The sequence below is a fragment of the Carassius carassius genome, chromosome 2 (genome assembly GCF_963082965.1).
Source record: "Carassius carassius chromosome 2, fCarCar2.1, whole genome shotgun sequence".
NCBI lineage: Eukaryota > Metazoa > Chordata > Actinopteri > Cypriniformes > Cyprinidae > Carassius > Carassius carassius.
The window spans coordinates 42282213-42296246 of record NC_081756.1 but is presented as its reverse complement, the minus strand read 5'-3'; the positions used below and the strand labels follow the sequence as shown (position 1 = coordinate 42296246).

Here is a 14034-nt window from a genome sequence, read left to right as displayed (position 1 = left end):
TTAAGATTATTTTAGGCAAAATGGCTTGAAAACATTAAACACAACAACTAGTAATAGGATTTATTGGCTTATCACGTGTAACCAATAGATGGTGCTGTTACCAAATTAGTTTGGAATGGTCAGTGTGAGGTGACAATGACACATACAATGTTTGGTGCAAAAATGTCAAAGCTTTGCTCAGATACAGCCTCAAATGCATGTTAGCATCCTTCCAGCAAATTCGTTGATGCGCTAAATGAGAACCGTTTCGTATATCGACACGAAATCCATATCTTTTAGGTGGCTCAGTCTGAAGATGATATGATTCAATTTTGGTGAAAATCGGTCCAACGGTTGATGAGGAGTTCGAAAAAGTAGGTTTTGACTGAAAGTCAAGATGGCAGACAGGAAGTTTGGCCAAATAAGGAAAACTCGATATATATGATCTCGGCTTGACCCAAGGAATCTACTAAATCCAGCGACATTTCAATAGCCAGATTTATTCAAAAGTTATTAGCCTTTTTGGAAATTTTGTTATAACTTTTGACCACTAGGTGGCGCTGTTTCGAAATATTTTGAGTACCTTCAGGGGATGGTGTTGTTGGCACATTCTGAGTTTCGTAATATTACACCAATGCATTTGTTTAGTATAGCAGTTTATTTCACAAAACTGTATTGAAGTCAATTGGAATTTCATGTTTTGTTCTATTATAGCGCCACCAAGAGGCTCAGTTTTTTCATGTGTCATCAGAATGAGCCCATACATATGTGTGTGAATTTTGGTGAAAATATCTCAATTCACTTCAGAGTTATAGACATTTATATGAAAAAACACGTAAAAAATGACTGACTCTTGACTTTGATTGAATTTTACTACCCCTTACTATCAATATTTTGGCATTTGGGCAATGGTGTATAGCTATCGACCTAAGTTTCCGAACTTCTGACGGTGGTTTCGTCTCGATCAGACAAGCGGTTTCGAAGATATAGCCAAATGTTTTTTAAGCGCTAAATCACAACGCTACACAAACCGTAAGGCGAAACCTAGCATGTTTGGTATCGTAGGACTCGGTAAGGATTCAGGAGTCTAATTCGATGAGTCTCGTGAAAATAAGTCGACCACACCCAAAGTTATAAGCATTTAAAAAAAGATGATCACCCCTAGGTGGCGCTGTTTCAAAACTTCTCACGCTCCTTCAGGACATTGTGCTGATGACCCATACCGTGTTTCGTAACAATCCGTTGATGCGTTCTGAAAATACAGCATTTTAGCACAAAATTCAAAATGGCCGAAATGGTAAAATTGGATATCCGTTGACTCGGCATGTTGCCCTGAATCTAACAAGACCAATTATATGATTTTTGGACAAACTGTTTAGAAGTTATAAGCAAAAAGAGCAGTTTTTCATATCTCCGGACCAGTAGGTGGCGCTGCGCTGAAACGCAGCATGTATCCTCAGGTCATGCTTGTTATGACTTGTACCAAGGTTGGTCTGAATACGATAAATCGTTGCAGAGATACAGCCTTACGACTGTTTTTGTAAGCACTACGTAAAATTTGTTTGAGCGTTTATTGAAAATGATTTGACGAATCAACTTGAATTCCATAACTTTTGGTCAGCACTGCCTGGAGATGATCTGGTTCAATTTTCGTGCAAATCGGACAAACCATCTAGGATGAGTTCGAAAAAGAAGGTTTTTCAAAAAATTTAAAATGGCGGCCATGTTTTTATGACGGAAAATGACGTCATAGGGTGTAATCGAATCGTCATGAGCTCAGGAATCAGAGGAAAAAATAATTTTGTTGATTGGCCTCACAGTTCAAAAGTTATTAGCAAAATAAAAGTGAAACTGTGGACAGTTGGTGGCGAATGACTTAAGACACACCAAAATTGGTGTATTTAATGTTGGGACTGTCCTCTATCAGAATGTCAAACCAAAACAACTTTCCCGCAATCGGTTCTATGGGCTGCCATAGACTCCCAGTCGGAAGAAGGAAGAATAATAATAAGAACGGGAACAAACACAATAGGGTCCTACGCACCTTCGGTGCTTGGCCCCTAATAAATTAATCTGCAAGTATAAAGCATCATGTAGTGCTCTGGTTAAGAAGCTGTTAACATAACAAAGGGCTGGAATCATTAAGAAGCAGGTGTTTTCAACTAAGATATATAGGATAGATATACTTTATTGATCCCTGGGGGGAAATTCAGGAAGAGACTAATATGTAAATGAGGACAGGAACAAATTATTGTGGTATTTGTGTACTGAAATGATTACTCTTATAAGTACTCTAACAGAGCAGGCAAGCTTTACAAGCTTATTTATTTAAATACAATAATTATTTTAATTTAAATATTAGTTATATTTTAACTTAATTATACAATTAATTATTAACTCAAATATGATTCGATCTCTACCTACAACCTTATTTTTCATTTTCAGCCCTTGTATATATTTGAAGTATAATGATAAATGTATGAGGGTCATTGTTTTTTTTTTTTTTTTTTACCAAGATGTTATTATGATTGCTTGTTTCTCATACCTGTTGGTCAAGTGCTGCTGAAAAAGCGTGTCAGTTGAACAACGTGGAAGCTAGACCGTACATACACAGTCTTTTACTTTCCATCAGAAACACTTGCTGGAGGCTGACAAATAGTAACCTTTAAATATCTACTTCTGTTCAGGAATCAACAAAGTTTCAGTAATTGCTACTCTTAATTGGTTCCTTCATTGCTTAAATTTTTTATTTAATTGCTTATCCAACTTATCCATATAAACTAGTGAACATTTAAATTGTGCACAGAAAATAGGGTGTGTACAGTTCTATGAATCTTTGACCTCATTCCGTTTTTTTTTTTAAATACTGCTACCATGTTTTGATCTTCTTTTTCCCTTCTCAAACATTGTGCCAACAAAGTTACTTGCTTGTACGCATACAAAATATGATTGATGTGTTTTTATCATTCCACTATCAAAAACTGGTTCTTTGTTGATGCAGTGAGCTCTGAGGAACAACTAATCACTGTGGCATATTAGTAACCAGAATTTTGTTGGAGTGAACTAGATATCCATGAGCAGAAACACAGTATTTTGAATTATGTATTAATATTTCTGGAAGGACACAAATTCAGATCTATTCAAATTTTTCAAATTTTCTTTACAGCCAATCATGGCCTCTATGTATTTTTTAATTGTCCCTGTTGTTCAGATTATTGTGGTGTAAACAACACAAACCAGCTTGGCTGCTTTACACGTCAATCAGACTTCCTCTTCCTCTGAACCACGGTGGCTACTGGCCAGAATAAACTACAGTGAGGGCCAGATTTTTTTCACAGATTCAATCAAAAGTCTGGCTATTGAACATTTGTAAACTCAGCTTACATCACAAGCTCTACAGTATGTTTTCTTACCGTCCTCAGTTTCTTGCCACACAATGCCCTCCAGGTTGACGCTGGTGCCTGGCTCACAGGGTCCCAGACACTCCGGCTCAGTGGACAGGGCCACATCAGATGTGTTGACAGCCACCGAGCGTGTTCGCACCATAAGCTGCTCACAAGGTGAAGCGATGTCACTGTTTCCTATAGAGGCAAGCAGGTGAAGCGGCGGAGGGGCCGGGGTGGAGGCCGGAGACTCCATCTGAAGAAAAACAGCAAGAGAGAGACAAAACAGGGAAGATAAAAGATGGTGGATCTCAAATGACACGTGGAGAATATCTTCACATGCCCTTAAGGTGGACTCTATTTTATAAAGCCTGTTACAGAGAGGACCTGAGCTGCACCCTGCTGAACGGTGGAGCTCATTAAGAGCCAGGGATGCTTTGAGCTACTTAAGCTTCACTCCAGGGGAACAGGAAACACACAACATGCTCACTGTGTGAACACAGGGTTGTTTATTCAATTAAGGGCCTTTAGCTGTGTGGTCAGGCACTCTAATTGACCATACCTGCATTCATGGGCCACGAGTGGCCAGCCAGGTAAACAGACAGAAATAGACTGGAATGAATATGGCATGCTGATTCACATGGCAACAAAAGTGATCTGTCTCCTACTTAAACTGTCTCTGAGGACATGCACTATTATTATTATGATCCGAGGCCGATTCATTGGCACCGACAGTTGATTGCTGGAACTATTAGCTATCGCAAAAACCCATGCTGTTAGTTTTTCCAGGTTGCGTCCGTTGCTGGAGCGGCTGAGGCAGGAGCACTGAAGACTCATGCTGTTTGTTTTGACACGTGACACTGCGTGCTGCTCAGAGCGAGACAACTAAACAGTGTGCAAACAGTATACTATAGTGCATGTTTTCATATCATTACTATGTAGCTGACTAGATGTTGAATTAGTAGAGAAAGATCAGCCATTTGCTTTCAAGGCTGACGGGAACATTAGTATTACCTCAAGCAGTTAAAACAATGTGACCAAAACACACGCAAGTCCGACCCAAAAGTTTAATATCATGATTGTTACCTTATCTATGTGCATTTGTTTATATCCAGCTGGTCACATTAATGTATTTGTTACACATTAGCTGGGTTTCCATCCAAAGTCGCAAATTTAACTTGTGCACAAAATTGGAATATCGCACAAAACATTTTGCGAATAAGCACCGTTTCCATCCAACGAGTCAAAGAGAACAAAATAGTCTCTTCTTGATAAACTGTCACAATACATCACTAAGAAAAGTAGGAGAAGCTACTGAATATAAACATTTTCCTATATAATAAATCACTTGCACATCAGAAGGAGTAGACAAAACACAATGAATGCAGTCATTGGATGCTTCTGTTTGAGGACGCAGTCGTTCTGGAAGGCAATTACAAAAGAAATACTTTGATGATAGACTTTGCTGAGGCATTTCCGGACGACCATATAAAAGCATCAAGATCGGTCAGCTGGTTAGTCAGGATTTACCATCTCTTAGCACAAAGTCACACAACTTTTTTTTATGTGATTGGAGGAATTTATTCGTAAAATGCATTTCCATCTCCCATTATTCGTATTAACCCTTTTTCTCTCAAGTCAAAACCAGCTAAAGCAAGCCCAAAAACTTTTTGTGAATTAAGCCATTTTTATTCAAAATTCAGTGCTTCCATCTCTCGATTCTGATGCGATACTTCAAAATGTGCCTAAAAGCAGGGCGATGGAAACCCAGCCACTGATATGTTTATTCAACCAAATGGAATCCTGCTGCGCCATAGATCGCCACTCACAGTTTTCCATTAAATTACGTTATATTTGTCCCAAATAATTATGTACATAATAACTTCACTCTAGGCTGTAAAACTATTACTATTTATTAATAATATTTGTATTCATTTACAAAGTATGGTTCAGTACTTTTTTTTTAGAACTATTTTAGTTTTCATTCACTATCGGTTTGGTTAATCGGTATCAGCCAGTGTGGTCCTACATAGCTATTTGCATTGGTAAAATCCAATTGGTCAACATCTAATTATTATTTTGATAAGTTTGGAAAAAAATCATTACTTTTGCATTTGTTTTTGTTGCTACTAATGTCAATGTTAATAAAGGAAAATGAAAGATGATCCAATGACATTAAAGCTTTAATATTATGATAAGAATAATTCATGATGTTTCCAACACATGTAAACATGACCTTTGTGAACTCTTAATTGAGAAGATTCAACCACCATTCATAACTAATGTGGAAAACTGCGAAATATAAATGGATACTCCACCCCAAAATTTTGTCATTAAACATTTAGCCCCATGTCGTTCCAAAAACTTAGTTCATTTTTGGAACACAATTTAAGATCTTTTGGATGAGCGTAAGCTGCCTGCGTTCAGCTCATATTCTCCAAAATGGTGCTACAGTGATGTGGAGACATTGAGGAGACAAATTGTTGAATTAAGACGTTATTTTTGTTTTATTCGTGCACAAACAGTATTCTCGTTGCTTCATAACGTTACGGTTAAATCACTGATGGCAGATGGACTATTCTGACTATGCTTTTCTACTTTTCTGGACCTTGAGGGTGTTACGGTATTTGCTTGGCAGTCTATGGGACATTCACAAGCCTACTGATTTTAATCCAAAATATCTTAAATTGTGTTCTGAAGACAAACAAAGCCTTTATGGGTTTGGAATGACATGGGGGTTTTCAACACTGTTTTCAACATTGGTAATAAAAATAAATATTTCTTGAGTATCAAATCAACATATTAGAATGACTGCTGAAGGATCATGTGACTGAAGACTGGAGTAATGGCTACTGAAAATGTAAAAAAATTTTTTTTAAAAAGTAAAAAAAAAAAAAAAAAAATACAATTTAATATTAAAGTTATTTTAAACGGTAATATTTCACAATATTTTTATGCTATTTAAAAAATATTTTTGATCAACCTAAATGAACTTGAGACTTATCTATAAGGAAAAAACGTACAACCTCAAAAACTGTTAAAACGGTTCCCAATTCCTGATGTAAATGAATGACTCTCATTAGGAGGAGGAGGATCATGTGAAAAATAGTACAGCACTTGAATTGTGCCTAATGACCTGTTATCACTAGTGATTAAGATGCTAAAAGGTTCAGAAGCTCCATGACTGTTTTTACCTCATGTATGAAACATCACACCAGCGAGAGAAGCTCATGTCATCTCAAACCGCCTGCTGATTTATGATTATTTGTGACTCGCAACAGATGAGCAAACATCCAGCTGTCAGCCCTCCCAGAAAACACAAAGACATGTCAAACACACTACAGGCCGTTCAAATATACTTACAGCCCTAATATCTGCCATTCCACATTCAACAAGTGATTACCTCTACTGTACATCAGTGAGCATGTTCAAGACTTTTAATAGTGACCAATAATGAGGAGCACATTGGCACAGACCGTCGATACGGACACACAAGCCTTTTGAATGTAAATGAAAAAACTGCCAGCAAATCTTTGGCAGAAAACAACTGTCATATGTATACAGAGAACGGTAGGAAAAAATTTGACCCTCAGATTAAATAAAAAATTCCAGTTCTTCATCCTAATCTTTTCCTGAGATGAGAATTCAATGTGATTTATAAATCTTGCCCAATCGTCAGTCATCTTTCTTAAGCACATATGCTTTTAATACTCTTGAAAAACACCAACATAGCCTAAAACAAGATAGAAAAAAGAAAGAGAAAAGAAGAAAATACCCTCAAAGTCTTAAAATAATGATAAAGAGTGTATTCTTTAGCATTCTCAGCCTTAGATGGCACACACATGGGCTGCCCACAGCACATTTGCTGAGCATCTAAAGCATGTATGCTTATAAATCTGGAATGTACTATCTTGATCTTATATGCTTTAATCTGATTGGTAGTTAGTGGTACACAGTGTCTTTTATCAGTATACTTTGAAACAGTTAAGGCTTCTGAGGAAAAATGAATCACCTGGATTTCCCAAAGTTGATCATGTTTTCATGAAGGTTGACATTCAATCTTTAAATGATACTCTTTTTTTGGAAGCACTTTCAACACTTTCATTTGATTTCACAAATAATTTATTTCCCATGAAATAAAGCAAACTGTTGTTGGTAGTCGTATGTTTTAGTCAGACAATGTCTTTATGTATAAATGGGTTGTTGTTGACCAAAATAAGCTGCAATGTGAGGAAGACTGTGTCATTTTGTCAAAGATGTTTGACTACATATCATAATTCTTCTCTGCATATCTGTTACCTGAATTACGTAATGCTAAGTAGTGGTTGATTACAAGGATTTGAAATATAATTATTTATAATGATTAAATGACAGAAATAACAAACAAATAAAATTGAAGAAACTGATGAAAATATTTTTGCACAATATTGACTCAAAATATTGACTTTTTGTACGGTCGGTTATATATATTAGGGTTATTCATTTTAACTGGTAAACAGACTGTACACATTTTGACTGATTAATACAATCAGTTAAAAATTTTCAAAAGTCACATATATTTTTTTTTTTCAGTAATTTATCAACATATTTTTTAGGTTTGAAATAGGTTTGCTAAATGATTAAAATATGCTACACGTATAAATTATTATTATTTTTTTTTTTAGAAAATTCTAAAGAGAAAAAAGTTGAGTATAAGTTGCATTTTATTATTTCATGCAGAAATAGGCCTAAATGCTGACATGAAATGTTTACAAACATTATAATAAACATTGTAAACATAGATAGGCTATTTTAGTGTCCCTCACTCCAGAACAAATCCTTTCAATTAACAGTATTTAGAAAATAAGAATTAAAAATATAAGTTATAGCAATATAAGCAACAAGCCAAAACAAATCAATTTAGGCTAAAATTAAACGGAAACCAACATTGCGTCTCTCATTCGACAAAATCAAATGTTTTGTATTCACAATGTATTTGAATGCCAAATTATTATTTATCATGTACTTCACTCACGTTCCAATTTTTATTTTCATATGTTTGCTTGACTATTTTATTATGATAATGAACAGGCTGCATTGTCAAGGTAGCAAAGCTTAACTGCATGCATGCGGCACCAGCGCAATCACTTGAATTTTTTCCTTCCAACAGTGGAAGCAACTACTCCTTTTAGTCATAAAGATAATCAGAATTGTAAAAGGTTTGCATTGATTTGTGTACATTCACAATAAAAACAAATCTTTGTGCTTTTGTAAAATAAGGTTTATGCCACTTTATGCCATCTAGTTTCCTTTTGGGCAACACAAAAATGAACCGAGACTCTGCATCAGCTACTTGCAGTTTTCTTTTTCTTAATTTATTATTTCAGTAAAATATTTTTCTCATATAGGCCTATTTATTCGTTTTTAAATATATATATATATAGCCTAGCTTTATTATGTTTATCTCCCCTCGCAGAAGCGCTGCATGTTCGTGTTGTGATATGAAGACCATGTGAATCCTCATGTTCTGTTGTTTGTAAAATTAATTCCAGGCAAACTAATGTTAGTATTTTTAACGTGTCACAGACACTTATCCTTTCTAATTTAATTAAAATGTAATTTGAAATAATCTTGTCAGTTAACAGTTAATAATCGGTTAATGATCGTCAGTTGGGAAAAATAACCAAGATTGACATCCCTAATATAGAGTTGTCAAAAGGCCCAGTACTTTGGTACTAAAAATATTCAAATGTTACAGTACCAGGTTTTTTTTTAGTACCGGTGGTACCGAGTACCTGGTCAACCTGGTTCTTGATGCACTGATGCATCTGAAAGGTGCACAGATGCGCTCTCTTCATAAAAGCAATGAGATATGGCGACATATAAAGGAGGAAACACACCAAACTAACAAAACACTTTAAAGACAGACACCCAGATCAAATGAAAGAGTTCAAGCAGGCAAGTTTCGTTGTGTTTCCCATACATTGATTTATTTGTGGCGGCTTGCCACAATATCAAAACTGACCGCCACAAATAGATTTTCCAAAAGGCTTCATTGAATAGACATGAGCACTGTGCAGGTGTGTCAAAAGTTGAAACCCAGTGCGGGTGTTTTTATATCACTGTATTTTTGAAAGAAACCATCTGTCTTCAGAAAATTATAGATGTAATTTTTATTTAATCTTGCCAGTAATGCCTGAGCAGCGTTTGTGAGCGCTGGGCCTGCGCTTATTTGATTACAGCCGTTACCAGAGAAACCTCTCTCAGCCGCTCTACAAGCGCCTCCTGCTGGCAGAGAATGAATTTGCATATATGCTGACACAAATAGAGTGCAAGGCATTTTTTAATAAGCTTTTTTTTTTTTGCTTTGGTATTGAAACTGGTACAGGGAACCGTGGATTTTCACTGGTATTTGTACCAAATACTAAAATTATGGTACCGTGACAACACTACCCTAAACCACTTTATTAGGTGAACCTGTTCAATTGCTTGGTAACACAAATTGCTAATCAGCCAATCACATGGCAGCAACTCAATGCATTTAGGTGTCTAGATGTGCGGAAGACAACTTCCTGAAGTTCAAACTTAGCATCGGGTAGAAAGGGGATTTTAAGTGACTTTGAACACAGAATGGTTGTTGGTGGCAGACGGGCTGCTCCGAGTATTTCAAAAACTGCTGAGCTACTTAGATTTTCACACACAACCATCTCTAGGGTTTACAGAGAATGGTCTCAAAATATCCAGTGAGCTGCAGGACGAAAATGTGGACGAAAATGCCTTGTTGATATCAGAGGTCAGAGGAGAACGGGCAGACTGGTTAGAGATGATAGAAAGGCAACAGTAACTCAAACACCCGTTTCAACCAAGACACGCAGAGTACCATCTCTGAGTATTGTTGCTGACCATGTCCATCCCTTTATGACTACAGTGTACACATCTTCTGATGGCTACTTCCAGCTGGATTATGCATCATGACACAAAGTTCAGATCATCATCATCATCATAACAATATTATGTCTGAAGGCATGAAAAGCAAACATGTTTTAAAATCTGTAAAGATATTTAAAATATAGTGTTACAAAATTATTAGTGATTTAAAGACAGACTTTAAGTTATCATTAGACGACAGCAAAAGGTAATCAAAAGTTAAAAATACATAGAAATGAGAATGCATAATTAAATATCCAATATGGTTTGATTTTAATTCTTGTTTTTCTAAGATATTACATCAAATTAGGGATGCACCGAAATGAAAATTCTTGGCCGAAACCGAAAACCGAAAAAGAGAAAACCAAGGCCGAAAACCGAAACCGAAACACCGAAAGAAATTATCCCAATTATTAGTACCATTGCATTTATTGCTATGACCGTGTACTAACTTTACTAAAATTAAAACATTGCAATTGCATAAATTAATATTAAAGTTTCAAAGATAATTACAATTACATAAATTATAAAAAAACATAAAAATGCATAATTACAAATTATGCAAATATTTATTAAGCACATTGCAACAATGCACAGTATAAAATAAAATTCAAACTAAAATTTAATCCCACTCATCTGTATATTAAATAATAATGTACAGGCCTACTGGCCTGCAGAAAGGTTTTAAAATTAACTGTTCTCTCATAAAAAGTGCATTTAGGTGAAGAGCATTTGAAATTTTTCTCTGTAGTACTAGAAAGTGCATTACTTCTCCAGTAGGCAAGACTGTTATCACTTCTGGAGATGGGGACTTCAGACAGATAACCATCTAGCTGTTGAGCAGTTGAGCTTGTCATCTGCCTGACATTTGAGAAATATTTGAGAGAGTGTATTTAGATAGGGCCAGGGCATAAATAAACATTTTTATCAAATTAAAGCAGAAATCTAGCAAAAAATCTAGCAGAAATATGGCTACAATCTGATATTATGCATGTATATGTATATGTGTGTGTATTATATATGCAGAGACGAGTCTTTTTTTTTTTGCGCTCTGATCTCAGTCTCCTGCGCTTGGCGCTTCTCCGTCTCCACGCGGGTTCTCCGCATCCAGCGCGGCCTGGAGCATTTCTCGTGTGCTCTGCCATATTTCCGCGTCCAAGTAATGGTCTTTATAACGCGGATCAAGCACATTCGCGATGAAGTGCGGAGGATCCGAAAAGATCTCAGTGAGACGTGTGCTAACAGACTCTATAAGACTGTACTTTTCTTTGTTTTCACTTCGTGGTCCGTCTCAATCTCTTTGTTAGGAGACGCTTTAGTGCTGCGAATAAAGGAATAAGAATAGAGAGAATGTTCTCTATTAAGACCCACTGGTGTGAAGTGAATGACGCGGGGAGCTCGTGGTCTGCGCTATGCAGGTGCACGTGCAGGTCGCGGTTTCTGTTTGCGTCATCATAACATTTCGGCCGTGTTGTTTCGGTAATAAAAGTGTTTCGGCCGAAAACCGAAAATGCACTTTTTGGCCATTTTCGGCCGAAAATTTTCGGTGGCCGAATTATCGGTGCATCCCTACATCAAATGCAATACCATGAGAAAATGATGAATCAAATGTATTAGCTCAGTCTGGCCGTCTATCACGAACTTTAAAGGTAATTCAACTTGCAAAAATTAAAACTGCAAATTATATGCTATCTTTCTTAGGAGGTTATCAGGCTTCATAAAACCCTTACAATGCAATCAACAGTCAACACCGGACACTTTCACATATCAGAGGACGAACTGCGAGCCAGTTCCACAAGAGTGGAAGTACACTCAGGCCTGAAGTATGCAGAAGCGAGTTGAAGCCATGCTTGCTTTAGAGTTCAAAGCTCAACTCTATTTCACTCACAGAGAAACCAATAACCTCACTAAGCCTGGAAAATGGAGAAGCGGCTACAAGAGATGAGACGAATCTTCACAGCAGTTGCCAGATGAAACGGCTTAATATTCAGCCATCTGTGGAGATGCACTAAACAAACAGGGTCTAAAAAGAGAATCATCCCGAGGTCTCTCGTCGACATCTTTACAAACAACAAGATAAGATTGTATCATCACCCTTCCAAGTAACAGAAAACAGTGTTTCTGCATTCCTGTTTACAGCTTTTGGCTGAATAATCAGCACTGCTATATCAAAAGCTGGGAGCCGAAAACAGCAGAGATTTTTATTCTTGCCTAATTAAAAAACAATAATCGCCCCTCCCCTGTATCCAGTTCACTGATGCTTAGCCTTCCGTTAGAGCCGCAAATATGGAAGTCATTTTTATAAATGAAGACATTTTCCGCAGGCAGAAGAAGAGCTGCTACAGCTGCTATGTCTGGCTTATTCGCCTGTTGCTATAAGGACAGATTCTGCATTCCCAGAAGACATCCTTAAAAAAATAATAGGGGGGAATAAAACAATTGCTTTTTATGACTCCAAACACAAAACAGCCAGGATCAATCTGAGAATGATAGCAGTGCCTGTGGGTGAACCGTTGATATGGAATCGATGGAGCCTAATAAACAGGCAATCAGCACGCACGCATGATGGGCTCTGTAACGCTCGACCCATCAATCTCAACTGGAAAGCTATGCAGCTCGAAGTGAACATCTCAAGCAGTTTTCCCACTTGGTTTCATTACTTTGGTCCAAATTTGAGTTTGAGAAAGAATCAATACAAAGAATGGAAGCTGCTTAAAGGCAAACAATCAGACGTAAATGATACGCAATCAACTCCTGTCCATTTCCGCATGAAAGGTCAGACTGCATGCACAGTTAGACATTTCTGTAATTTATTTATTAAATTACATTCTGTAAATGTTAATAACTGTATATAACCCAGTATAATACTGCAAATTCCCTTTACAGTAAATAACTTTAATACCCTTTGCATCATCTTTTAAATTGTTGTATACTACTGTATTTGCCATCACGGCCTCTGTGGCACTATACCATTGAGGTTGTTTTATAATTAGGTTAATTAGGTTGTTTTCCTAATTTCTTACATTTGGATTGACAAGATGTGTGTTACATCGCTTGTAATGACTGGCAAATACGTTTGCCCTTTGTGTCATAAACAGCGCTAGCGCTTGGAGTGCTACTATACGTCAGAAATATACAGGTAACTTTACCACGGTAAACTGCGCTGTCCTTTCAAAGACTTTGTCAGCGTATTGAATTAACATACCGAATTAAAATTTGTTTTAATGAACAACGCTTAGCTTATATTAACATTAAGTTAACTAACGTGAATATTTGTTCAGGTGTAAGTTAATGTTGGCCAATAGCCTATTGAGGAAATAAATCCATATGTTAGCTAGGTTAAACTAGTTTTATGGTTAGCTGCCTTATAGTTCATTTTTTGTATTTGTGTTTTAAAGGCAACTGCAATGAAGCATCAATAAAGACATGAGCATGCCAACCACCCTGAGACTGATAATTCAGGTAAGAGAACAAATAAGTTATGGTTTTGTGTATTCTATATGGGGTTTACCTTTTAAAAGTGTGTCATTTCTACTTCTTGCTATTCAGGGAACACATTTCTGTCACTAACAAAGTGGATGGAGAGCGAAAGTGATGGCCACGTTTTGGAGCAGCATCTGGGTTTTGCAGACGGCTATGTATTTCTTTCCCATTATGCTTCTGTTTCCTAAAGATTCTTTGTGAGGATAAATCCAGAGAATACAACATAATGCACTGCAAAATGTCCTAAGACAGGAGAAATGGTGAAGATGAACTGGTCCTGCAT

At 36.7% G+C, this 14034-nt stretch overlaps 1 protein-coding gene and 1 long non-coding RNA gene across 5 annotated transcripts in view; one reads left to right on the top strand and one right to left on the bottom strand.

Annotated features, from left to right (window-relative positions):
• Positions 1-14034, bottom strand: part of LOC132110039 (zinc finger protein 609-like) — a 55192-nt gene that overhangs the window by 9995 nt on the left and 31163 nt on the right. For all 4 annotated transcript variants that reach the window (XM_059516626.1, XM_059516645.1, XM_059516633.1 and 1 more), the window contains exon 3: positions 3393-3618. In XM_059516626.1, coding sequence (XP_059372609.1) covers positions 3393-3618 — 226 coding nt within the window. The remainder of the gene's footprint in view (positions 1-3392; positions 3619-14034) is intronic.
• LOC132110101 (uncharacterized) overlaps positions 1-14034 on the top strand; it is a 27696-nt gene extending 13662 nt beyond the window's left edge. The window contains exons 2-3 of the long non-coding RNA XR_009424586.1: positions 13667-13730; positions 13818-14034. This is a non-coding gene — a long non-coding RNA (uncharacterized LOC132110101). The remainder of the gene's footprint in view (positions 1-13666; positions 13731-13817) is intronic.